Raw genomic sequence first — 25,342 nt, 5'->3', positions numbered from 1 at the left:
AGCTTCTGGAGCGGCCCCGACATCGAGGCGTGAATTGCAGGTTGTCCGACGGGCTCGCGGGCCACGCCGCAAAGCTGCAGAGCGAGCCAGGCCGCGGCCTTACGTGCAGCTGCTCCGTCACCGTGAGCCTGTGCCCTGCTCTCCCCGTGTGCGACGCGGGCGCCCCCGGGAGAGGGCGGCAGACAAGGCCGGAGACACCCTCCTCCTGCCCCCCCATCCAGCACGGGCCTGCCGCTCTCCGCGGAGGGTCCTCTGTGCGCATCTCACGAGGTCCCCCCTTAAATCGCCAACATGCTACCCGGGGCGGCAAGGCTGGCACCCAGAGCAGTGACCCGTCCTTTCGAGGCCAAGGAAGGGCGCCCAGGACGGTCGACTCTGGGGCTGCCGGAGAAAGCGCCTCGGCGGCTGGTGGGGGCAGGCAAAGGAGGACTGCGTGCGGCCTGCGCTTCGAGAGGACAGTGAGCCCATGAGGCACGGGGCCACCCACCCGGCCGGGGCCATCAGACGGCGAGGACAGGTGCCACCAAAGAGCCGCCCGTGCTTCTTTCTGGCCCACAGCTCAGCTTCCCAAGTTTGTTCAAAGACCCGAGAGGGACTAGTTTAACCTCCAAGGAGGTTCCGTTCCTACATCAGCCACGCAGTGTCATGTGGCCGGGCCACCAGACTGTCGATATTTTGGGAATATCCTCACAAGAGGGATTGGGGTTGAACCCCTCTGCCCCCGCCTCCCCCATGTCATTTTTCAGAGGGACATGACGCTTCCCGAGCTGTCCGACCGCCGCGTTTTGGGAGGGCAGGGCAGGGCATGAAGGCCGAGATGGCGCGTGGGGGGTGCAGGGACACCTGGACACTCTCCGCTCTCGTGGGGGGACGGCCTCGGGTAGCGGTGGGGCCTCGCAGGCACTTCCTGGAAGAGGGCGATGCAAGCCCATTTTCTGAAGCTTTGAAGTAGAACATTCACTGGAAGACATAGGCCTCTTCTCCCTCCTCCTCCTCCTCCTCCTCCTCCTCCTCTTCGCCATCCAGTGGTTTTGGGCTAATCCCCTTCGCCCTTCCAGCCTGCTGTTGTCCCGACTGAAATTACAGTAGAGCTTAGACGGAAATGAGAGCCACTAAACAGGCTCAGGGGGGAAAGACAGTTTTCTTGGGTTGTTGGGTCATTCATTACCAGATTTCGGTGCGACTGTTGCAGAGAAGGACTAATTTTGCAGTGGGGACAGATGGGGACACTGACGGTTCCGTCACTCTGGAATTAACATCTAGGAAAACGTCACCGTCCACTCAAGACCAGTGAAAGAAAACTGGACACCGGCTTCTTAAGCTCTCGATATTTTTCACTGTTAAGGGTTCAGATCCCGGGCCAGCACGCCAGAAAACATGACCTCATCCTACTCTGTCGCTGGGTAGAGGAAAAAAAAATCATGAACTAAATGAAGATCGAATTTCATACCAAAGCCCTGAGTCCAAAAGCCTTGGGGGACCTCTAGACAAACCAGAGGGCGAGTTTTAGCGATGGTGACCGTGCCCATGAGGGTCCCAGGAGGCTGGGGCCATGGACGTGAAGATGGTGCTGGACGCTGGCTGAACTGTCAGCAGAGGTGGCCACCGTGTCATGGTGGGACCGTGCACGCCTCATTTTTTAAATTAATTAATTAATTAATTTATTTATTTATTAATTCATGATAGACATAGAGAGAGAGAGAGGCAGAGACACAGGCAGAGGGAGAAGCAGGCTCCATGTAGGGATCCCGACGTGGAACTCGATCCCGGGCCTCCAGGATCGCGCCCCGGGCCAAAGGCAGGTGCCAAACCGCTGCGCCACCCGGGCTGCCCTGCACACCTCATTCCCATGCAGTCAACTGGAGCATTCTTCTACCCACCGGGGAGTCTAGCTCAGACATCACAGATCCAGTTCTACGATCGCCCTTTAAATCTCACATCTGCTTCTTTCTCTTTCCTTAAATTATCACTTTTCTCACTAAACAAAAGCAATTAAGAGCACTAAATTTTTATGGAAAAAAAAGAAAAAAAGACAAAAGGAAACCCCAGACTCACTATTCCAACATGACGACTATCAACACTGGGGGGCTAGAGGTTTGTGTATTGATTTATTTCCACATTCCACCATTTTCACATTTCAGTGGATTCCCCTCATTTTGGGAGATGCAACGGGAACCCAGGATGATGATCGTCTTCCTTTCCTTCTCCTAATTCTTCTCCTGGATGGGAAACTGAGTCCAGGCAAAATCTGATGGATTCACTGGCAGTCTGTCCTGGATGAGCTGTCCTGGGGTTAGAACTGAGATCCCGCTGAATGCCTTTTGCTTTATTTTTAGGTCTCCTTTGTAGTCTCACTCACGGCAAGAGTTGAATTGTGATATAGGAACAAGATGGGGCTTTACCTGGAGAACTTAAAAGAAATAATCTTTCCCTTGGGTACGTGGGCTAATAACCCCCTGCCCCCGACTCTGATGTCTCCTAAAGTGAGATTTTTACTGTATTTTAGGTGTGTGAAGCCGTACGGGTACTTTTGGAGAGGTACCTTAAGTAGGTCTTAGCGGGACGCGACTATTTTGGGGGAGAGCATCCACTGGCTTCCGTAACTGGGGAGTCTCTTTATAGCTCTGAGTCAATAAGCAAGTGTTATAACCACGCAGTGTCACCTAAGAGCTCCACGCCGTGCCTTCCCAGGTGGCTCCACTTCTCCGTGTATAATTGAATAAGCGTTGGGTCTTTCTGTGGCATTCCGTCCATCTTCTCTATTCCTTGAATGGCGTTTTGTTTAACAGGTTCATTTTGTTACGACGGTTCACGTGGGTTGTATTCCCCGGACACGTCAAATAAGACCTCCCTTTGCATTTGAGGTAACGAGGATCCCTGTAAGAGTCTCAAAACAGATCTGATACAAGGGACAGGAATCATCGGAGCATAGGGACCGGCAGGGTCCAGTGCTCTATCTTCCAGTGTTATGGTTAGTTAGGATCGGCCGCCTACGGTCTCCGCGCGGACGGAGGAAGGACAACGGACCCTGTCTTCACCATCCACCAAGAGAGGAGTCAACTGCTTGCTACATAAATTCATCCTAAGCAGTACATTCAACGGAAGAGTTGCCTTTTTTTTTTTTCCCCCCGGAAGTGTTGTTTTAAAGAAACAAAGAACAACATACACAGACTTGCTTTAAGAGCGATTACTGTAACATAAACATTGTGTAGTTCAAAGAGGCTTTTTCTGTTGTATATACAAACTGTCAGCTTCCTGGTGTCTCAGACCTAGAGATTTCAGACCCAGTGACTTGTGACTCTGTCATCACGGGGGGAAGACTCTCCTCCAACTGTCCGTTTAGCTACATGGAGGCATTACTCATCATCCCAGCCCCCGCGGTAACTCTTGACGGGTGAAGAAACCTAGTTTCGGGGAACCGTGCTGCAGTGGCAACGGCTCAGTCCTGCCCCAGAAACTCAGAGTCCTGCACCACCTTGTCTACACATACCTCGTCTTCATGAGGAGAAGGCAGAGAGAACCATCCCTCCCTCCCACGGCTGGAAAACCCGAGCTGTAGAGAAGAGGGTCAGGCCACAAGGTCTAAGGTTTCTTTGCAGCCATGAGACTGTGTTGGCTCCCTTCGCGGACGTTTCTGTTAAATAGCTCTGCCTTTTTGATAGGTGGGACCGTCAACAACATAAACGTTCGCCAAAACAGACTCCGAGTTTGGTGGCCTCCCATTTCTTTAAATCATGGCCTGAATGCTGAAAAGTTATTAGGATGCAGAAAGGTGCCACGTACAGTTGGGAGAGTTTCTCTCCATTACTGTTTCCTTAGCAAGTGCTACTTAGGTTTTCTTTTTCTTTTTTAATTTTTATTTATTTACAAGAGTCACACAGAGAGAGAGAGAGGCAGAGACACAGGCAGAGGGAGAAGCAGGCTCCATGCACCGGGAGCCCGATGTGGGATTCGATCCCGGGTCTCCAGGATCGCGCCCTGGGCCAAAGGCAGGCGCCAAACCGCTGCGCCACCCAGGGATCCCGCTACTTAGGTTTTCAGTAGCTAACAGCCGGTTCAAAGCACACACAGAAAGAACAGCTTTTGGAGCAGCTCCTGATGGTGGAGGTGACTGTGGCCAGGTTCGGCTCCTGCGTCAGATGGACCACAGAGTCCACGAGCACTTCCTACCACACGTGCTGCTGACTCCCGGCGGTGAGCGGAGCCTGGTGCTTGGGAGAATGGGGTCAGGATGCGGAAGGGAAGTGGGCGAGCTGGAACGGGAGGTTGCATTAGGTAAGACCACTTCCTGGTTAGGATGAAAAGCCAGGTCTACCATTTAAGTAAAGAAAATCGATACTGTTATGGGGGACTCCCAGCCCCGTCCCAGCGTGGGTGAAGATCTGGGGGTTTCAGACTGGTCACCGCGAGGCTGCCGTGCGACTGTTCAGGGAAGGATAATGGATTCTCAGGCCACAATGGGGACGCCAGCGTCCCTCCTCTGCTTTTGGGGACGGGATCACACCTGCTGGGAAGGCCAGTTGGAGCAACGGAGAAGATTCCCAGGAGAGCTACTTGATCATCAGCATCACCTGGGCTGCTTGTTAAAAACAGCCGCCAAAACCCGACCCGGGGGCCTCCTGAGTCAGAACCACCAAGGGAACCCATCATTTCAGTGTCCTCGGAAAGCAGTTATTAATCAGTTAAGCTTCGTGATACGCGAAGAGAGTACATTTGTTAAGCACAGAGCACGGCGCCTGGCTCATGGCAAAGGATCCAGTTATTAGCAATATAAAAAGCGGTGAATGAATAAAAGAACAAGATCGACTCTGCCAGTTAGCTCAGGGACACCAATGATGCCCTAATTTTCCTCAGCGGTGTGCGGCGTGCGGTTGGCGGCACGCGCGTGTGAGCGTGGGTGCGTTTTCTCCTGCTGGTGGACACTGCAGTGTTAACCGCAGGCTTCAGATCTTCAATCAGAGAGATGAACTTTTCTCCTTTCGGAGAATTTCTGGTAGGTGGTAGGAGGAGATACATCTGCGCGGAGAAGCCTTCTGCTCACGGCAGGGGCCTCCAGCCCGTTCTGCTTACACCTGCTCCGTCTACGCGTCAAGCCTACCAGCAGGACTACCGAACCCTGGTAAAGAATCTGGGGACTTCTCAGGAAGACGCAGGCTCTGGGAAAAGTAGCCCATCCCCGGTGGATGAGGAAGTTGTGGTCTCGGGCCTTACGGGCTTAATTCTCTCAAGCATTAATTAAGACCATGAAAGAGAAACATAAACTTTGTACAGTAGAGCCATGAGCAGAACTAAAAATGGGCTTCCTGATGTCAAAACAGGGCAGCTGTTAAGGCTCCGGGCTTGTTTTAGTTGGACCTGGGCCTTTCCGACCGAGCTCTCCAGCCTTTGGAACCACCGACGGCCCCCCCTGCCTTGGGAGCCCCCTCCCCAGTCAGGTGGTGAGTCCTGCGGCCTTTGATTCCTGCTCCGGGTCACGGCAGGCGGCTGCGGAGCCAGGCCGGCCTTCCCTGCTGGTGCCGGGTTCCCGGAGGCTGTTGTGGTTTCGTCCCCGCTGCGACTGCGGACTCCTGCTCAGGGTTGGTCACAGTCAGGGCTGGAAGTCTCAGCCCTCCTAGCAGGGCTCCAGGCCCCCCGAGATGGACCGGAGTAGGAGCTGCATGAAAAGGTGACCCGGTGGGCACCCTTGCCCGCCGGGGGACCTTCCCAGCAGCTGCCGCTCCTAACCCACCGGGCCACAGTCACAGTCACGCGGTCCCCCGAGGGGGGTGCTTCTCCTGGGCTTTCCAAGCAGTCTGAGTTCCCGACTATGGCACATTGAATCGATTACTTTTAGACTGGCAAACACAATGAAATCTCCTTTATCGACTTATCCTTAGTATGGAAATATAAATGGATACCCAACCCAACCCTCTTTTTTTTTTTTTCCCCCAGAACTGAAAATAACTTAAAAATTCCCAGCTGTCATCTATTACTATTGCCTTTAGTTCAAGAGCTTTTAAAATAAATGAGCTTTAGAAACGGACCCAGAGCTTCTAAAATCCACTGCAGCGGAGTCCTGCCAACCTAATTGTCATCAACAAACACATGGAGTGGTTCTTCTGCGATTTCGCCCAGAGGCCCGGGAGCACGGACCCTAATTGTTTTTGCGTCTTGCACGGACATTCTCGTGAGGAGCCCACCACCCTGTGCCTCCGCGCCTCCTTAGGAGCTCGGGGACACGGAGTCCCTTGCACTGAGGTCTCTGGGGGTTTGGGAACCACCCGAAGGACTTGCCCCTGAGATCATCTGTGGGCCCTTCCGAGAAGCCACTCCAGGAACCAGCCTGGGGCAGGTCTAGCTCTTTCATGTGACCCGAACAGAACTTCACAACCATGTGACTGAAAGGGGAAAGACGTGTTTTCATCATTTGTTCTCCAGGAGACTCCAAGCTCTACAGGGAAGAGGGTCTTTCCTGCATACTTTCTAGTGCCTAGAAAAATGCATAGATTGTAGGACTCTGTCCCTACGAATAGGCCCCTCCCACGCAGGCCTTCCTTCTGGGCCTGTTCCTTGCCCGGTCTCCATCCCTAACCTGCGATAAGATCGTTTTCTTCCAGTGACAGTCACGATATGTGCCAACCTCTGTGCTAAGCACCTCACACGTATGATACGGCGCGTAATCCTCCAACTTGCTCATGAGCTCATTTTGTGGGTTCAGAGAGGGGAAGTAGCCCAAACGGCACAGCGCGTGGTGCAGCTGGACTGCAGAGCTAGCGTGCTTCGGCGGGAGGTCTGCTCCGATGCTCTCAGCGGAGTGGTGCTGAGCCTGAACTGGCGTGGCAGGCGTGGAAACAATCACACTACCTTGAACTCTCCCCACGTTGCAGTCTTGTTCCATGAAGAGGGACAAGGGAGCCATTTCTAGGACCTGGACACCGGCCAGCGGCAGGGATGGAGAGCCCCGAGGCCCGGAGCACTTTCGGTGGGAACTGCTGACTGATGAGGGGAACGTCAGTCCTTGGCAGGAAGCGAGGACAGATCATTAAACAGATGGTTTATAAGTTCCAAAGACAGGAAATGGTGGTCATCCCTGTGAGCAAAGGTTTGCAGGGAGCAAATCGTGCCAAACCTCATTTATTTTTTTGCAAGTCCTACTAGATTCGTGGATGGGGGCTGACAGACAGACGGAGTTTATCTGCATTTCAGCAAAGCATTTCACACGATGCCTCCCAGAACATTTAGAGAAAAGATGGACAGATGTGGGTGAGATGTTTAGCTGCAATTTAGATGGGTCAGAAAAGGTCGAACCCATAGCGTCCAGGGTGTTGATTAATGTAGCGGCGACAACGGTCATCTGTTCTGGGTTAAGGACGCAGTCAGCACTTGGCAGATGTTTGGTGGTCGCGTTAACCTCGTGGGGAAGTCCTTGGCGGCCCCGCGGAAGGGCTCTTTCTTTGATTCAGCAAACATTTACGGAGTAGATGAAGGGTTTGGGAAGTGGAGGGAACGAGGGGTCTGATCCTTGACGAAGGGAAGGAGAAGCTGGGTCCAGCCTTTCGGCCTCCGGAGCCCGGCCTCGCAGACGTGGGTGCGACCAGAGCAGCGCAGGTCTTGCACTACGTTAGGGCTCCTGCGTTTCAGAAGCGCTTGGGAACGCTGAGGGGAGGTCTCGGGGCGACTGTGGGAAAATCGTGCGTGCAAATGTGTGTGTGTGTGTGTGTGTGTGTGTGTGTGTGTTTGTGTTTGGTCTCCTGCCCTGCGGGCCCGTCTAGAACCAGAGCGTCTCCCTTCTCTGTTTTTCACACTGGGCTTCCAGGAAGATTTCATTTAAAGAAGGAGTTCTCTCTCTCTCTCTCTCTCTCTCTCTCTTTTTTTTTTTTTGGCACAAGAAGGCCTGAAAACTGCAGGCTCCGGAGAGATCCGAGATCTCTGTTGGCTCGAAAAATGAAGCGGCCCTTAGAAAACTGGACCCGAGGAGCGAGTGCTGAAGGCGGCTCCAAAAAAAGTTCTGGCTTCATTTCCCACCTGCCTTTGCCCTCCGGGTCCTCAGTCTCCCTGGCGAGTCTAGACGAGTCCCCACTTCCAGGCTGGCGTCTCCTCTCTTGGGGGCGCTCCTTCGTGGGTCCTGCAACGATGGGGTCCCCGGAAGCTCCTTGTGGCAATTGCCTTCCTGAGTGGAAATGACCGGTGGCTGGTGGGTTGTTGTCCGAGGAGACGCGGAGGGCGGACGGGATCCCTGGTTGGTGCCGTTTCAAGCCGTCCGGCCACGCAGAGAGGTTGGGGAAAGAGGGAGAGCAGCGTTGGGCCAGGGGAGCCGGCATGAATGTGGCTTGGGGGAACACGGCTTTCACCGGGTTCGGAAGTCCCTTCGAGATTACTTTTTGAATCATCCACAGTCGGCCGGCACCGGCACGCTCCTCGACGCTGGGGGTAGATACCGGGGCCCAGGCCCGCACCCTGTGCTCCTAAAGCTTACGGTCCGGGGGGAGGTGGCCTCCAGGGGGAGGTGGCCGACTTCACTTAAAAATTCATTTCTCAGGTCATCAGTAACTCATCAAGTGCCTGTTGACAGCGGCGAGGGGGAGGCCCCCGTGGGGCTTAGCCTGACACGAGCCCCTGATTAAAATCCGCCCTAGTGGGTAACGACGGTTGAGGTGGACGTTCTGACCAGGCCCCGGGGCAGGCGACTCCCACCGCGTCCTCCTCCCTCGAGCCACTCCCGGGCCACGGCTGTCCCCGGCCCCGCGACGCCCGACCGGTCGGAAGGCATCCGGAGCAGAGCCTGCTAGGAAGGGACCCGTGGGGGGCTGGCGGGACCGCACGGCCCGTCGGGCCACCAGTGAGCTAAGCCGTCCTCGGCCAGCGCCCCGGCTGTGTCTCCGCCATCCGTCCGTCCACCCCGGGCCACCTCACCCCGCCCTCCCCGCTGCCTGTGCCCCAGGACGGCCCGCACGCCCGCCTCACTCGCCGCCGCCGCCCTTCCAGCCTCCCTGGCACCCACTCTCCCCGCGGCGTCGACGGTTGTGTTTGTAGAATACAAACCGGACCGTGTGCCTCCTCGACGGTCCCCGCACCGCGAGTCCTCCGCGCTGGGCCCAGCGTCAACGCCGACGCCTCCCCGGGTTTACGGCCCTGGCTGCCCCGCTGGCCTTACCGCCCTCCATCCCCACTGCTCTCTGCCCTTGTAGCCTTTGCACCACTGCCCAGGCTCCCGTCTGGCCATGGCCAGCTCCTGCCCGTCATTTGGACCTCCCGTGGATGTCAAGCTCTCCCAAGACAGGGCTTTGCTGACCATGCAGGCAAGACATCCACCCTCCTTCCACCCTGCGACCCTCCAGCAGACCCTTATCTGGGGGTTCCACTTTCCACAGTCTCAGTACCCCCGGTCAACCACGGCTCCAAAACCAGAACTTCTATGTATCGCCCGACGGTCAGTGGTCGCCACCACGCCGCCATCATTCACTTCCCTTCATCTCATCATGCGGGCATTTTATCCTATTTATTTATTTATTTATTATTTATTTATTTATTTATTTATTTTTTTGAATTTTATCCTTAAAAAAATTTTTTTTTTATATTTTATCCTCTTACATCATCACAGAAAGGATGAGTCCAGGATGGTAGAGTGTGTTCAGAGAGAAGAGAACACCACGTTCACATAATTGTTATCACAGTAGGTCGTTATAATTGTCTTATTTTACCGTCATTGCTGTGGATCTCGTGTTGGGCCTGATTTATGAATTAAACTTCATCACAGGTATTGAAGTATAGGAAGAAGCACAGTATATATAAAGTACTTGCTGCGGTTTCAAGCATCTATCGGGGGGTCTTGGCACATGCTTCCCCCCCATCCCCCCGGACAAGGAGGGACAACTGTATTCGAGTTCGTGGCACGGCACTGGAATGCTGGGAATCCTTGAGCGTAAATGCCATGAAAGCACCCGGCCCCTGGTTCACCAGGGCTTAGAACGACAGATAAACACATGTCGGATGGACCAATGCTAGTTTTCTCATTTATCAGTGTAGAGCCTAAGCTCTTCGGTCATCTGTAAAGACAATTTCCTCATCTGTAATATGGGAGCGAGAACACCCACGTCACAGGGTCATCGGAAGAAATGCCTTGAAAGTAACCGCAAAAAAAAAAAAAAAAAAAGGAAGAAAGAAAGAAAAGAAAGTAACTGCAGATTGTATGGCTTTTGGCAAGTACTAGTGATCATTACTGCTCGAGTCAAGTGGGTTCCCGTTCTGGTAAGGTGGTGGGGCTACTATTTGCTTTCTAGAAATTTTTCAAAGCTAGAGAAGGTAATCCCGTAAAAGTACACGTACCTAGAAGAGAGTTTTAAAGGCTGCAAGGCCTCTCTTCCCTGTGATGATAGTAGAGAAAAGAAGCAGCCGAGAGACCTCCGTAAATGCTTGTCGGCTTCATTTTCCTTTTCTTTCCTTGCGAACCCTTGTGTCGAGGGCTGACTTTGCAGGGATCGCTCTGCTTCAATAGAGTGAGATGCTCGGCGACGTACAAAACCCACCCAGAAGCAGGTCGTCTGCAAGTGCTTTATTTAGCCCAATGCTTCTCTGCTTCAAACAAAACCCTAACAGAGCATGGGGTGGAGCATGCGAGACGTCTGGCTTCGGACACAGAGCCGGGGACAGAGACCGGCGCAGGAAGGCAAAGTCCCGGCTGACCCAGCAGAACACCAGGAAGGGCTGGGGCAGATTCCCATAATTTCGGGAATCCTCGTTGTGTCCACAAAATACAAATGGTTGGAGGACTCAGGGCCCGTAGGAAGTCATGTTGCCCCCTCCTCACAAGTGTCTTCCAGGCCAGTCCTCCAGACCAGTGCTGTCCAGTAGAAACAGGACGCACACCACTTGGGTAGTTTTTTAGTTCTCTAGGAGCCACATTTGTGAAAAGTGAAAAGAAACAGGTGAAGTGCATTTTAATAATAATGAGTGGTAGAAAGGGAGGTGGGCGGGGGGTGGGGGTGACTGGGCGACGGGCACTGAGGGGGGCACTTGATGGGATGAGCACTGGGTGTTATTCTATATGTTGGCAAATGGAACACCAATAAAAAATAAATTAAAAAAAAAACAAATGGAAATTAAAAAATTTTTTTAAATTAAAAAAAAAAAGAAACGGGTGAAGTGCATTTTAATAATATAGCTTATTTAACCCAGTATGTCCGGGAGGTTATCATTTGAACATGTAATCAATAGAAAAATCACTAAAAAGATATTCCATATTTTTTTATATTATAACTTTGAAAATCCAGAGTGTGTTTTATCCTCATTGCATATTTCATTTCTTTTTCTTTCTAAAGATTTTACTTATTTATTCCTGAGAGACAGAGAGAGAGGCAGAGACACAGGCAGAGGGAGAAGCAGGCTCCATGCAGGGAGCCTGATGCGGGACTCGATCCCGGGACCCTGGGGTCATGCCCTAAGCTGGAGGCAGATGCTCAACCATGTTTCGAGGCAGCTGCCTTACCAGACAGTACAGCTCTAGACTACTTTTGGGGTGTTTACGGCCTAAAACCACCTTTTGCTACCGGTGGGGGTGAAACGGGGAGGTCACAAGTAATTTTTTAAAATGCGACTCCATTTGTCATCCCACCCAGTGGCTTAGTGATGTTCTCACCCAGACGAAGGCCCTCGCCTGCTCTCCCACGACCGTGAAGAGCCTACAAGAAAATTCTTTACTTTAAAATTCCTGCCATGGAGGGGCTTTCTATCTTCCGATCCCCATGGACTTTTTAAGGTGTGAAAACTATATTTGAAACTGCATCTGTCTATCACGTCTGTACTCATCGGTCTTCTGCAAGCGACAGCTGGGAAGATGACTCATTTAACATCAAATCTTGTTTCTCTCCTCTCTAACCCTGGAGTTCCTGGGGGTGGCGGGGGAAGATTTATGAGAAGCTGTGTTTCTTCAGGGAGGGACGGTTTGTTCCAGGGCTTACAAAGCTAGAGAATTCCAATCATCAACTCGTTGGCCGTTAAAACCAAAAAAAAAAAAAAAAAAGTCAGCTTGGAGATGGATGAGAACCAAACACGTCCTCAAAAGAACGGGCTGGAGAGAGCAAGAAAATTAATTACAGAATAAAGGCATCCAAAGATTCCTGTTCTCCTTTGACACCGAAGTCGATCGCTTGGGTTGGGTGAGTTTTACGAAGGACGGGCATCGAAACCTGGCCGCGGGTGATCCTCCGGGGGGCACAACCCTCCTTCTGGCAGGAGAGTGCACAGCCCGCTGGAAGCACAGCCGTGCTGCTGGACGACACTGGAACGTGCCCGTGGGCCGGCGAAAGCTTCCGGAAGCCTGCATCCAAGCCGCTCAGGAGTGGCCCGCTGTGGGCGCAGACACGTAGGCCGTTGGCTTGATGCTAATTACCCGTAAGGTCCAATTTTGCCGGGAGATGTTGCTTGGATCCACGAGCAGACGCACCTGGTGGAGAGCCGCCTGGCGCAGCCCACGGGCGGCAGGGACCGGGGCCTCGGGCGTTCTCACGGGGCTCGGTCTCCCTTAGAGGCGTGCTTGCCGCTTACCTGCGCGGAGAGCCGCCTCCGTTCTGCAGATGCCTTGGCCATCGCTGAGCACCCCTAGGTCTGTCGACGTGCTGCAGTCACCGAGGCAGTGGCGCCAGGACTCTGGGACGCTTGCTCCCACCACCAAAGGACAAGACACGCCACCGCCCTTCTATTTCTGTCTACCTCCGTGTCTAAGAAACCCCACGTCTCTTGCTCAGAGCTACCGTCCTTGCTAGAAAGAGAAAGGAAGGGGGACACGTCTTGTGCGGCAACAGGGTCGACCCCACGGTAGAATCTGCAGCGGGCTCGCTTTTAGTACTCGCACCACTAAAGGCCAGTGGATGTCTGCTATGATGCCCAACTTTCCAGACTCTGTGACATTTAGGAATTTGCCATTACACATCACCTTTAGTGAGCAGAAGAGACTATGGAAAAGCTTACTCAAGATTGACTTCGTTTAGAGCTTGTATTCAAGTCAGAGGCCTTGAAAAGTCGGCATGCGGCCAACGTGACGGCGGCCCATGCCTGGGCATCAGCCCCCGAGGCCACGCCGTTCAATGGGGCGACCCCGTCCAGGGGTGGGAGGAACCCAGGAAGGCAGCGAGGGGCCGGATGCTAGGGAGCGAGCATCCGCGGGGCGCTAGCTGTGCCAGCACCGTGGGTTCTGGACGCGGCCTTGCGATCCACGGCATCAGCCAAAAGGGAAAAGATACAGAAGCACCGAAACGTTAAGGAAATCCCGTAAGAACGAATCTGAAAAGCGAGCCTAGTAAAGTCAGAGAGTTGTTTTTCTACTAAACTGTGCAAAAAGTCAAAGTTATCAGTAAGCGGCGGTGACAGAAGGTAGGGGCAGCCATCCCAACGAAAAGCTAATGTTCTAATAGCCTTTGTTAAGCCTCCTTTTCCTGGAAGACGCCCCTAGAAGGCAGGGTGGGCCCGCTCTCCTCATTAAAAGGCAGAGGGTTTGTTGCGACATTGCGGCCCATTATGGAAATGCAAACGCGCTTGCTACCAAGGGGACGCCGCGGAAGTCTGCAGCCGGTTGTGAGCACCTGGGGGTTGCAGAGACTCACAATTCCTGGGACGAGAAGGTGAACTGAGCCCCGTCCTCAGTGCGGAGAGAACTTGGGGGGGAAAAAAGAGCTATGATCTCGTTGCTAAAATCACAGCTTCTTCAGGAAGGAAGGTCAGTATTGGCTTTCACTGACTTGGCTGCAGGAGCTGTGAGCACCGAGGAAGGAGGGGCCTGGGGGACCCTGGGGGGGCGAGGCCGCAGCTGGTGCTGAGCACCCCAACCCCGGGAGTAGCCAGCAGGGGGGTGAGGCTGCTCTCCCCTTCCGGTCCCAAGGTCAGCCTGGGCCTCCTCCTCTGGCCTCTCCTGCCTGGGGCTGCACATAGGCGTGCCCCCCGCAGGATGGCTTCCCCCCACTTCACCAGGAGAGCTTGGCCTTCGGGTGTCCGCCTTGGAAGCCTGGGTCACGGCTCCCTGCCCCCTGCCCCTGTGGTGCCCCGAACTGCCCCCCACCACACGTCTGGTGCAGTGTGACCCTGCTTTCCTGCCTACTCTGATGTGCACCCCCAGGGCAGGGGCCCACCTCCCTCCTCTCACACCCTCCTGGCTGCCTGCTGTGCAGCAGGAGCTCCAGGCCTGATTGTGCATGGGGGATGGGGGGCACCCCGTCCTACACAGGACCCTGGGGGTGCAGGGGAGGAGGGAGGGGGGCCAGGAGGGAGGATGGGGGCTGGAGGTGCACCCCGTCCTACACAGGACCCTGGGGGTGCAGGGGAGGAGGGTGGGGGGCCAGGAGGGAGGATGGGGTCTGGGGGTGCACTCCGTCTTACACAAGACCCTGGGGGTGCAGGGGAGCAGGGAGGGGGGCCAGGAGGGAGCATGGGGGCTGGGGGTGCAACCCGTGCAGGGCGGCGGGCTGTGGGGAGGACGGGAGCGTCCCGTCCCCTTGGGCAGGATGCAAAGGGAGAGGCTTGGGTGATGGGCGCGGCGCGAGGCCAGAAGGGAGGACTCGCTGTATTTCCAGAATCGGGCCTTGTCCCACCTCTGGCCCCTCCCCGATCCCCACCCCCCTCCCCTGCAGGGGTGAGGCCGCAGGGACGGCCAGGGGCTGATGGGATCTGGTCCAGCCCCTTCCGCTAATTCCCTGTGTGACCCTGACTACCGGAGCCTCATCTTCCCCAGGGGCCAACAGGGGACGGAGGAAGGTGGCGGCTGGGAGACGCTGGGGAGCCGTGCTCAGGGGCTGGTGTCGGGGGTGGCCCTCTGCACGCGGCGCGCCCTGGGCCCTGTGACCCCACCGCCGGCCAGAGTCCAGCTCCCAGCGGGTGGGGTGCGGGCGGCTCTTGGCCGAGGCCCATCCCCGCAGAGGGTCCCCGCAGACGGACTTCCCCAGCGTCCCCAGGCCCACGGCAGCCGCGCGAGCCGCTGGACACGACCATGTGCTTGGACAAAGCTGCCAACCTCCCAAGTGGTCCGGGCTCGGGTGCGATCCTGACTCTAGAACCGAGTCCTGCCTCGCTCGATCCTGACGCGGTTTGGAAGGGAAAAAATGAGGCCCTGTCCCGGCCCTGGGCCTCGCTTCTCTGGGGGCAACTGAGGCTCGACACCAGGACTTGACCTTCCACTGCTGCAGCCGTTTGGGGGATGAGGCCCTTCGAACGTGGGCGTCCTAGGAGAAGCTGTAAAATGACAACGACAACGACGACGAGGGGAGTGTGCGTGTGGTCGGGCTGTGGGGGACCGGAGGACAGAGGCGGGGGCGCCGAGGGAGGGGACAGCCCTCCACCCCAGCAGCCGCCTGCACATCTGTGAATTTAGAGGGATCTCTGACCGCAGGGAAGGACGTTGGTGCAAAAAAACAAAAAACAAAAAATTTGAAAAAAAAAAAAAGGAAAAAGGAAAAAGAAAAACCTCAGGATGGTGTGTTTCGAAGCATCCACTTTGGGTCCGACGTCTCGGGAAACAGCCACCTCGGCAGGTTTTGGGTACAGTTTGGTTTTCGCTGGGGACATAGGGTGACTTGAACTTCTTTTCATCACTCGGGCAAGGAAGCCAAGAATCCTAAGTACTCACGTCCCTCTCCAACGAGACAATGAAGGAAAGATTTCCAAGGGTGAGAACTGAACTAGATCCCACTGAGGATACAAGTATCCAAGGAAGGTGCTCTGCCAAGACAAATCACACCCTCGAGGAACATTTCCTTACAATTTGCTTTCCTCCTCTTTTTCTTCGACGATCCACTCTCACAAAACGTCGGTACAAAGGTCGGGAGTCGGGGGCACCGCGTCTCCAGGCCCACGGGGCGCCCGCAGGCTGCCGACGGACCCGACGGCAAATCTGAAGCTCGTCCGTGTAAACGGCCAGTATGAAAGGCCCGTCCAGGGGGCAAGAGCAGACCGGCCCCGGCGCCAGGCCCTGCACGGTCCCCAGCTGGGCTCTCCGGCCTCGGCGCCGTCGGACACGGCCAAGGCGAGTCCACGGAGGTTTCTGTTCCCGTCGAGCCGCGATGGACTCCTGGGAGACTGATGGCAACGTCCCGGGGGCGGGGAGGGGAGGGGAGGGGAGGAAATGAACTCCCACCTGCTCCAGCTACCGACACGTGTCACTTTCTTGAGCCCTGACGACGCCCAGGGAAGTGGCGATCGGGGATCGCTATCACGCCCGGGGAGAGTGAAGCTGGGGAGCGTAACCGGGGCCACGGGGTAGCCCCGGGATTGAACTGGGGGCCCCCCAGCCAGTTCCCGGTGGAGCATCCCTCACCTTCCTCCCCCGCGTCACCACTTGACCTCCAGCCTCAGGGCCCCGCGGGGGGCCGGGCGACCCCACGGACGGGCTCCGGGCTCATCGGATGACGCCTGTCCCCCGGCGGCTCTCCAGGACAAGACACCTGCGGCCCAATCCCACACACGCGTGACGCATGCGGTTAATATGGAGTCACGCTTGCATCAGAGAGGACTTGGTGAAGGACGGTCTACCTGGTGCCGTGACATCGTCCCCGGACGAGCATCAGTGCGCAGCGGGCACAGAACCAGGCCCGGGCTCCCCGGTCTGACCATCGAGGTGGCGAAATCCCGTCTGCGCCCACCTCACGGTCCCCACTGTGGCCCCCTGGCACCCGCGGGCTGCCTCCTGGTTCTGGAGGCCCATGACCTGGCCCTTCTCCACCCGGGCTGCCGGACCGAGTCCCAGCGGCCCCCCTGCGCCCTGCGCTGCCCGTGATTGCCCTTCCGCCGCCCCGACCGCGTCTGTCCGGGGTCCCGCGTCACCTCCCGCAGAGCCCCTCGTGGCCCCAGCGGCCCTTGCTGCCCGAGCGGATTCCTGAACCGAGCCAACGGCGGCAGCTCTTGCCTGTGCTCTGCTCCTTTGACCTTCGACACCCGGTGTCGTCGGAACAGGGGGGTTTACGGGAGACACGGTGAAGTGAATTCGGGGGAAAGCTGCAGGTAGGAGTTTCAAAAGCAAAAGGCTTCTCTGTGAACTGGAAATTACTGGTAAGAACCCCAGGGTCGGGGCGCCCGGCGGGCCCGTCAGTGGAGCGCGTGACTCTTGAGCTCGGGGTAGTGAGCTCGAGCCTCACGTCGGGTGTAGGGAGGACTTGATAAAATCTCTCAAAAAACCCCAAAGGAGGGATCCCTGGGTGGCTCAGCAGTTTGTCGCCTGCCATTGGCCCAGGGTGTGATCCTGGGGTCCCGGGATCGAGTCCTGCTTCAGGCTCCCTGCATGGAGCCTGCTTCTCCCTCTGCCCGTGTCTCTGCCTCTCTCTCTGTGTCTCTCATGAATAAATAAATAAAATATTTTTTAAAAATTTAAAAAAATAAAATAAATAAAATAAAATCTTAAAAAAAAAAAAAAAACCAAACCCCAATGGACTGCAGAATCGAGGTGAACGTCCCACGGGATGTCAACCAACCTTTCTACTCTGGATGCCCACACTGTCCATTTCCCCAGATCGTCCCCGAAACCCGACGTGTGCCGGCGCCTAAGCAGCTCTCGCTCGGTTCTGCAACGGGCAGTTCGACAGGGACACTTAGTCCTTCGGCCCCTGGTCCCTCCCCGTCCGGGCGCCGTGCCCTCCCTTCTTGGTCTGGCCCACCTCTTCATTCCCTGGGGCGGCAGCGCGACCGAGAGCCGGGAGCCGCGGCCACTCAGGGGGACACGGGTCCTGTGACGTCCCCGGCGTGGCGTCCCCGGGGAAGGTAACCACCGCCCAAGCCTCAGTTTCTGCTCCGTAACTAGAGGTCGTCGTCATTCCCCGACCTGCCGTGACCGCCATGCACTTCCGTGACCACCGGCCTCCAAGCCCTGCGTCCACCCCGGAGGCCAAGCCGCCGTCCGTTCTCCTGGGCACCGTGGGCGCGTGGCCCCGAGGTGGGTCCTGGGGAGCCCGACGGGTGTGGGACGCGAGAGTGTCTGGGGGCAGGCGCACGGGAGAGAGGGAGCAGGAGAGAGGTGGCGCCGCAGGGACGGTGGGCGCGGAGGGGGGGACGAGCCGGGCACAGCCGCTCCTGCCGGAGCTGCGCCCAGGAGCCGTGAGCCGGGGCCTCACTGCTGGTGGTGGTGGCCTCGGCCTGGGGGGGGGGGTGGGGAGTGGGGGGGGTGGAGGGGGGCCGGGGCCTGAGGGACCTGCCTCGGAGGCCGGAGCCGGCCTCAGCCACCTCCGGACAGGCTGTCGCAGCCCCGGGGCCCAGCCGGGGGGGGCCCCATCCGGGGCGCTTCCTGTGGCTCTTCCTGGGATTGCACCAGGCCCCGCCTTGCAAAACAAGCTCAGACTGTGCCTTAAGCTATTTTTTTTTCTTTGTTCTTGCTGATAGTAATGGAATGTACGGCCTCCCCGGCCTCCCCGAGCTGAAAACAGACAAGACTTCCAATTCTAGTGGGTCCCTCCCAGGGCACATGAAGGGGGATGGCTCCGGCCGAGGTAAAAACAACCGGGTTGGGGGGTGGGGGTGGGGGTGGGGGGGGACTGGCCAATGCATTGATTGAACTGCATCCAGGAGAAACCATATGAGGCGGAGCTGCAGTTGCTCTTTGCCACCCCTTCCCCCCGGGAGTCCAAGTGGACCATCCTCCCGGGGGGAGCCCACGCAGATGGTGGCCGTGCGTTTCCCACGTGCCCGGCCGACGTGGGCCCGGGGCTTCTGGAGGCGTGTGCACAGCTGCCCTCACACGGATGGAGAAGGAAGGAGAAGGAAGGAGAAGGCGCCGACTCGGATGAAAAACAGGGAACTGGACCTGAGCAGCAGTTCTCAACCCTGTTGCCATTAGAACCGCCTGGGGAGCTTCTAAAATCCCAGTGTCCAGACCTCATCCCAGATCAGTGAAATAGAACCTATGGGATGGGACTCTGGGGTCAGCGGGGTTTTTTTTTTTTAAGATTTCTTTCTTTCTTTTAGGGAGAAGGAGTGAGTGCAGCCAGGGAGAGGGGCAGAGGGAGGAAGGGAGAGAATGTTCCACACACTCCCTGCGGCGCGTGGGGCCTGCTGCGGGGCTTGATCCCAGTGCCCTGAGATCATGACCTGAGCCAAAACCAAGAGTCCAAGGCTCCGTCGACGGCCCCCCCCCCCCGGGTGCTCCCCCGCCCCACGTTGGGGTTTTAAAGCTCCTCAGGTGATCACAAGGTGCCACCAGGCTGAAAGCCACTGGGTTCCAAGGACCCTGATCTCTGAAGTTCCCTTATATCCCTGTGTTTGCAATTAGGGGAGTCTTTCCAAATCAAGCTGTTTGGGGGGGGGGGCTTTTTCCCGGTCACTGCAAGTGTGAAGCCCCACAGCGTTAGGCTGAGGCAGGTGTTCTAGAAAGAGCCCAGCACAGCTCTCCACTGGAAGCGGGGGGATGGCTTCAGCAAAGAACTTAGCGAGCTCGTCATGTTTTAGGATCACACGTGTTGCTGGTTTGCTGCCTAAGCGGCTTCTGCGGGCACTTTGCTTAGGCCCAGAGCCTTGCTGGTGGGCACCTGGGAACTGTAGGACGGTGAGGCCACCCTAGGAAGAGCAGGGAAGACGGGTGGCGGCAGACCCAAGAGCTCCTGCCTCCCCTGTGGCCCCGCTCCCGGTCCCCCCGACGGGAGCTCGGACAGCTCCGAGGCTGAGGGCGCCAGGCCCAGGGACGGGGTGGCCACAGGCTCGGGATCCCCAGCCTTCAACTCTGGCGGAGGCTGGAGGCCCTCAGCCCGTGGGCTCTGTTGGTGGCCCCGCGTGCGTCTGCACAGCTGGGGCGGGTTAACCGTGGGGCGGACGGGGCGGACGGGATCGGGGAAGGACTGCCAGGCTTCTGTGAGCGCCACATGGGTTTGAAACAATTCAGAACGCAACCGAGAATGCAATTAGGTGATTTTTGTTTTTGTTTTTGTTTTAAAGGAAAAATTCAGAACCTGTGACTCTTGTTCACGAGCACATGCCGGGATGTAGTCATCTTCAGTTTATGGAAAATGTGGTCAGCCCCATAAATCAGTGCTGAGGAATTCTTACAGAGTCATCACCGAGCAAGTGATGCGGATCCGTCGCGAGTCTCCCGGATTATGCAAAACAAAAAAGAATAAGCACGTGGACCAAGCTACCACATAGTCGTCCCTGCCCTGGAACTCCTTCCCGGTTACCGCGGGGCAGCCTCGAACCCCCTTCCTACCCGCTCTGTGACCTTTCTCCTGAAGCTCCACGCAGACATCAAGGTGCCTGCGGCCATCGTCACGACTACAAGGACACAATGCCCTGCATCGCTTTCTCCCCTGTGCCTTAAAACTATCAGGATTTCTATAAGGAAAGCCCATTTACACGCAAGCCAGACCATCCGTTAGGGACAGGGCTGAGACTACGGCCAAATGCATCCTAGTGCTTAGGCCTTCTGTCCTTCAAATCTATTATTTTGTGCGATCGGAGAACGACAACTCAAGGGGGTACTGTGTTTCTCAAAAGTGTGGAGACCATCTTCGACTGTTAACACCGACTTTGGTTCAAAACCAGTAGGTTAAGAGATTCGGTTTAGGTGGGATTCGTTAGAGGACCCTCCATCGGTTTGCATTCCATCGTGGTTGCTTTTTTTTTTTTTTTTTTTAAGATTTTACTTATTTATTCATAGAGACAGAGAGAGAGGCAGAGGGAGAAGCAGGCTCCATGCAGGGAGCCTGACGTGGGACTCGATCCTGGGACTCCAGGACCACGCCCTGGGCTGCAGGCGGCGCTGAACCGCTGCACCACCGGGGCTGCCCCATCGTGGTTGCATTTAACCCGTTAGCCCTTTCACGCCAGCGGGTGCTGCGTCTGGGGTCTTACCCACGATAACCTCCCCTACGACTACTCAGGTTGACTCAGCTTATGAATCGGTTTCTGCCAAGCCGGTCAGCTGGATTAACAAATCCTAGCGGAGAGGCTTCTCAGGTGCCCTGAAGAACATGGGCCTGCATACTTGACCAACGTATCACGTCACGAGAAAACAGTACCGCTGAACCTGAGTTGAGGTATCTCACTGTTTTGGTTTTTTTTTCAATGTTTGATGAGTCTCATGCACACTTAAAAGAAAAGAAAAAAACTTTCTTAATTTCCCACAGAAACCAGATGTATAAAGCCAAATACCACCCCGAGGACAAACTTTATGGCCCAGGCTCATTTCTGTTAACGGGAGAGCCCGTACTTTACAATTTGCTATCACAGTGCGTTCTTATTTACGTTTCTTATTGACAAATCCCACATCCCAGAGGGGCCAAGTCAGCCCCGCACTTGTATGGCCTGGTTGTTGTCACGTCGTACTTGCCTGCTGCCCCTGCCACAAGCGGGGGGCAGGGACAGCTAATCGTACAAGCTATGGAACTTTAGACCAAATCCCCTTGCCCCCCCCCCCCCCCCCCCCCCCCCCCCGTAATTGAGCGCGAAGGAAGAGGGGCCTGCCTAATACGCGGTGCTTTTCTGTTTTATGAGTTGTGCCGGGTTGAAGAGTGAGCAGGGCCAACAAGTGGGTATCCCGGATGCACGTCCACTGCAATGTGCTCTGAACTTCGGCATCAACCCTTCGTGCAGAAGAGCACGAAGTCCATAACCACCATCATCTTTGCCATTGACCGAGCATTGCTGCGCGTTCACCCCTGCGCCGAGCCCTTGACAGACATTACCTTCTCCAACCAGCCCAAGCCTGACCTACCTTATAAAGATGAAGTTCAGAGAGGTTCAGTAACTTGCCTGGGGTTTTCCCACCAAGAAGGAAGTTCTCTGCCTGAAGTGAAACGAGTTCCAAACCAGGCGCCCGTGTTTTGCTTGTGGGTTAATATGCCCGACTCCCAGACAAGTGGATGGACGATGCCGTTGGCTGGGAGTTCAGGGAGCACTTGGTCCCAAGCTTTGTTTTGTGAAATTTAGGGAAGAGAGACCAGCTCTTGCAAGAAGACAGCAATAGCGTGATGTTGGCGGAACTGGAGTTGTTTCCAGCATTGATGCCGTGTACACGGAACCAGTTACCAGCTTCTCTTGTCCTCCATTTCCTCACTGACAGAATGAAGAGGGGCCAGATGGTTTCCAAGGGTCTCTGCTGGCTCCTCCCTTTCTGCCTCCTCTTAGTTGGGAGACACCCCAAGCTTGGCCCTGACCATGTTGGGACAAATCTTCACCAGGGCAGAAGGCCCTCCTGAGGTCTTGAACCAGTTGGGCCCAATACCTCCTGGAAGACGGTGAGAGCTTTCTGTGGCCCCCATTTCCCCGCCCCATCTTGTGGCCCTGGCATCTTGTTGGTCACCACTGGCCACTGCTGCTGCAGAGGCAAAATCCAGCCCTACCTCTTCCACTCACTGTACCTACAGATGAAGAAGCTCAAGTCCTAGGAGGTTTAACTCAATGTATTTCTGTCAAAATCCTTCCCAGAAAAAACAAGTCAACGCTCAAGGTCTCATAGATACCAGAATTTTGAAAATTCGTGTCTGATTTCTCACAACATAAAACAATAGCTGGATATATCTGAGTTATTCTAGTTCAGCAAGGTCAGAGGGACAGAGAAAAACAGTGTGTGTGACATCATGAATGAATCCTACCGTGTCTCCTGGCTGTGGACGCATCACAGACACACGATCATATCCCTTCCTTAGTAGGACCCACAAGGCATCCAGTTTTCCCTGAAAAGAACAAAAACAACAAGCGCACCGAGATTACAAATGAAACCAGAGCAGTGGCCAGCACAGACATGTAGAACTTTCCATGCTTCTTCAGTCATGTGAACAGCATACACTAGCAATGTGGTTGTAACAGGCTGAGTGACTCTCCAGGCTCTGAGCTCACAATGCGGGCTGCAGGAGCCTGGGGGGAGAAGAGACACATAACAGACGGCCCTGATGCTCATGCAGGGGACACTGGAGGCTTTGGGGCAGCCCCAGATTTGCAAACACAGAGAAGCTCTTTCATGTTCAAAAAGCTTTTGCTTTTTACCGTTTCTGGATATATCCCCACACCACAAATCTATCTTTTCAACTTTCACCACAGTTTCTTCTTTCCACTTAATGCCCAGAGTTCACCAAAGCAACAATGATGACAAATTCAGGAAAATGACTGGATAGAAATGTTGACGGAGCAAGACCAGTGAGAGGCCCTGGGGATGCAGATCCCTGGCTCTCCCCTTGGCTCACTCAGCACCTACGACTTGCTCGGGAATCCCAGGCTCAAGGGACAGATTACAAACATCGTGGATTGCCCCAAATCACAACCCCTTTGGAACTGTAGCAATGGGTTGAATCTGAGAAGAGTGAGCCTCTGAGTGTGGGATGAAGGGAGTCCAATGCCTCTGGCCATTCTTGTTCCCTAGCTAGGCTGAGTGAGGCTGAGTTCTCCTGCTGCAAATACTAAAGGGAAACAATGACCTTTATTTAGCTTTGCTCTATTAACCCTTAACATGCCACCTTCCATGACAAAAAGGATTTGGCAAATGTGATTAAGGCAAGGATCTTGAGATGGGGAGATTATCCTGGATTGTGCAGGCGGACCCAATGGGACCATGTGGAGCCTTAATAGAGGGAGGCAAGAGGGTCAGAGTCGGAGAAGTTGTGCCGACAGAGTGATACCGTGTGAAAAAGGTTCAACTCATGGTTGCTTTGGAGAGGGGCGAGGGGGGCCTCAAAACCAATGAGTGTGGGCAGCCTCTAGACTCAGGAAAAGACGAGATGGATTCTCTCCCAGAGCCTCTAAAAGAGATGCAGCCCTGGCCTCACCTTGATTTTAGGCGAGATCTTTTTTGGGCTTCTAACCTCCAGAACTATAAAATAATAAATTGTGTTAAGTCACTTAGTGGTAGTTCGTTATAGCAGCAATAGGAGATTGATACAGCCCTTATCAATCCCTGACGTATTCTTTTTATTTTTGTTTTTTAAAAGATTTTATCTTTTTATTCATGAGACACACACACACACACACACACACAGAGGCAGAGACACAGGCAGAGGGCAAAGCAGGCTTCCTGTGGGGACCCCGATGTGGGACTCGATCCGGGGACCCCGGGGTCACGGCCTGAGCCAAAGGGAGATGCTCCAGCGCTGAGCCCCCCAGGGGCCCTAATTCCTGATGTAAACATATTCTATGTCTATTTGCCTCTGGTCTGTCTCTGCCAACGGGAATGTCAACTCCGTGAAAGCAGAGGGGTCACCGGGTTGGTCAGCTGCTGTATGCCCAGCCCCAGGAGAGCATCTGGCGCTCAGTAAATACTGGCTGGATGAATGAATGACTCCTCAGTGCTGGGCTGGGTGCTTTCACAAGTGTCTTCTGCCAAAGTCCAAAAGGATTATGGCGAAGAAACAGAAGGTTAGACTAACAACTCAGTCGCCCAAGGCACAGAGCGTGGAAATCGGAGAGGTGCGAATGGACCCCATGGCCCTGTGATTCCAAAGCTCATACCCTTTCCATTACACCAACTGTAGATTCTTCTTCGTGCACATCTTCGGGCTGGAGACCTTGCACTTAGGTCCTTTAGGGACAGGGTCTCTAAATTCTCGGTTGCAACTCTTCAAGCCCTCATGGAACAATTTTGTGTACTAGGACCAGAATTTTTAAGAAATAAAATAGGGAAGAAAATACTTGAGTCACTTGCACATGGAGAAGAGGACTATTAATTTTGTGTCAAATCTGTATCAGTGAAACGGGTAGGAGTATGTGCACGGGTGGGTGTTTGTGTGCACACCCAACACGCTCATGGGTATATACTGGGCCAAACTATACTTCCTCCTGGGGTGTCCGTGAGGCACGTTTGAAGGCAATCAGCCGGGAGAGGTCTCTCCAGGATGGTGCCGAAAAGGCTGGGGAAGTCCGGAGACCTCAAGTCGCTTGACACAGAACATCTTCGCGGAAGCATCATCTTGAAGACTTCATGTCCTGGAGTTGTTTTCTGGTGGGTTGTGTTCAAACACAAAAAAGCCTGCTCCCGAACCTCTGTCAACTGTTGCTCAAGTTCCTGCGGGCTAAGCTTTGTCTTGCTAAGTGTAAAGTTTCTCATCTCTTTTGGCAAAGTACTTACGACAGCCTCTAAAAATATTTTGAAATGACTTTAGAAAGCTGGATGGGGCTGCTGCGGGGTTCGGCATGGTTTTCCACATCAAACCATTTCAATCATCAGTTAGATGTTTTCCCTTAAGGTTCTTTGGGACGAGTATTTATATTTCAGGATAAAACCAGGTGGGTTTCCTGGACGAATGCCTCTTTTCTTTTCCTAGTTTGGGGGACGCCCAGAATGTGTCCTTGCAATCAGCCCACCCACAGCGTTCTCTGCGCTAAGCGCTCAGCTGCTTCACAAACGAGGAGCAGTAAGATGGGGCTGAAAGAGTATTTGCAGAAATTTAAAGCTAAAACTACATGCAGAGTCAAAGAGCAG

At 54.9% G+C, this 25,342-nt stretch overlaps 1 protein-coding gene and 1 long non-coding RNA gene across 3 annotated transcripts in view; one reads left to right on the top strand and one right to left on the bottom strand.

Moving 5' to 3' along the window:
- Positions 1 to 25,342, bottom strand: part of ANTXR1 (ANTXR cell adhesion molecule 1) — a 197,838-nt gene that overhangs the window by 20,414 nt on the left and 152,082 nt on the right. For both annotated transcript variants that reach the window (XM_025470233.3, XM_049115925.1), the window contains one exon: positions 22,527 to 22,607. In XM_025470233.3, coding sequence (XP_025326018.1) covers positions 22,527 to 22,607 — 81 coding nt within the window. The remainder of the gene's footprint in view (positions 1 to 22,526; positions 22,608 to 25,342) is intronic.
- LOC112674043 (uncharacterized) lies at positions 14,412 to 25,306 on the top strand. The gene is made up of 3 exons (XR_003145187.3): positions 14,412 to 17,884; positions 18,328 to 18,434; positions 19,873 to 25,306. It is a non-coding gene; the product is annotated as an uncharacterized LOC112674043 (long non-coding RNA).

Source organism: Canis lupus, chromosome 10 (assembly GCF_003254725.2).
Source record: "Canis lupus dingo isolate Sandy chromosome 10, ASM325472v2, whole genome shotgun sequence".
NCBI lineage: Eukaryota > Metazoa > Chordata > Mammalia > Carnivora > Canidae > Canis > Canis lupus.
This window is presented reverse-complemented; position numbering and strand designations above follow the sequence as displayed.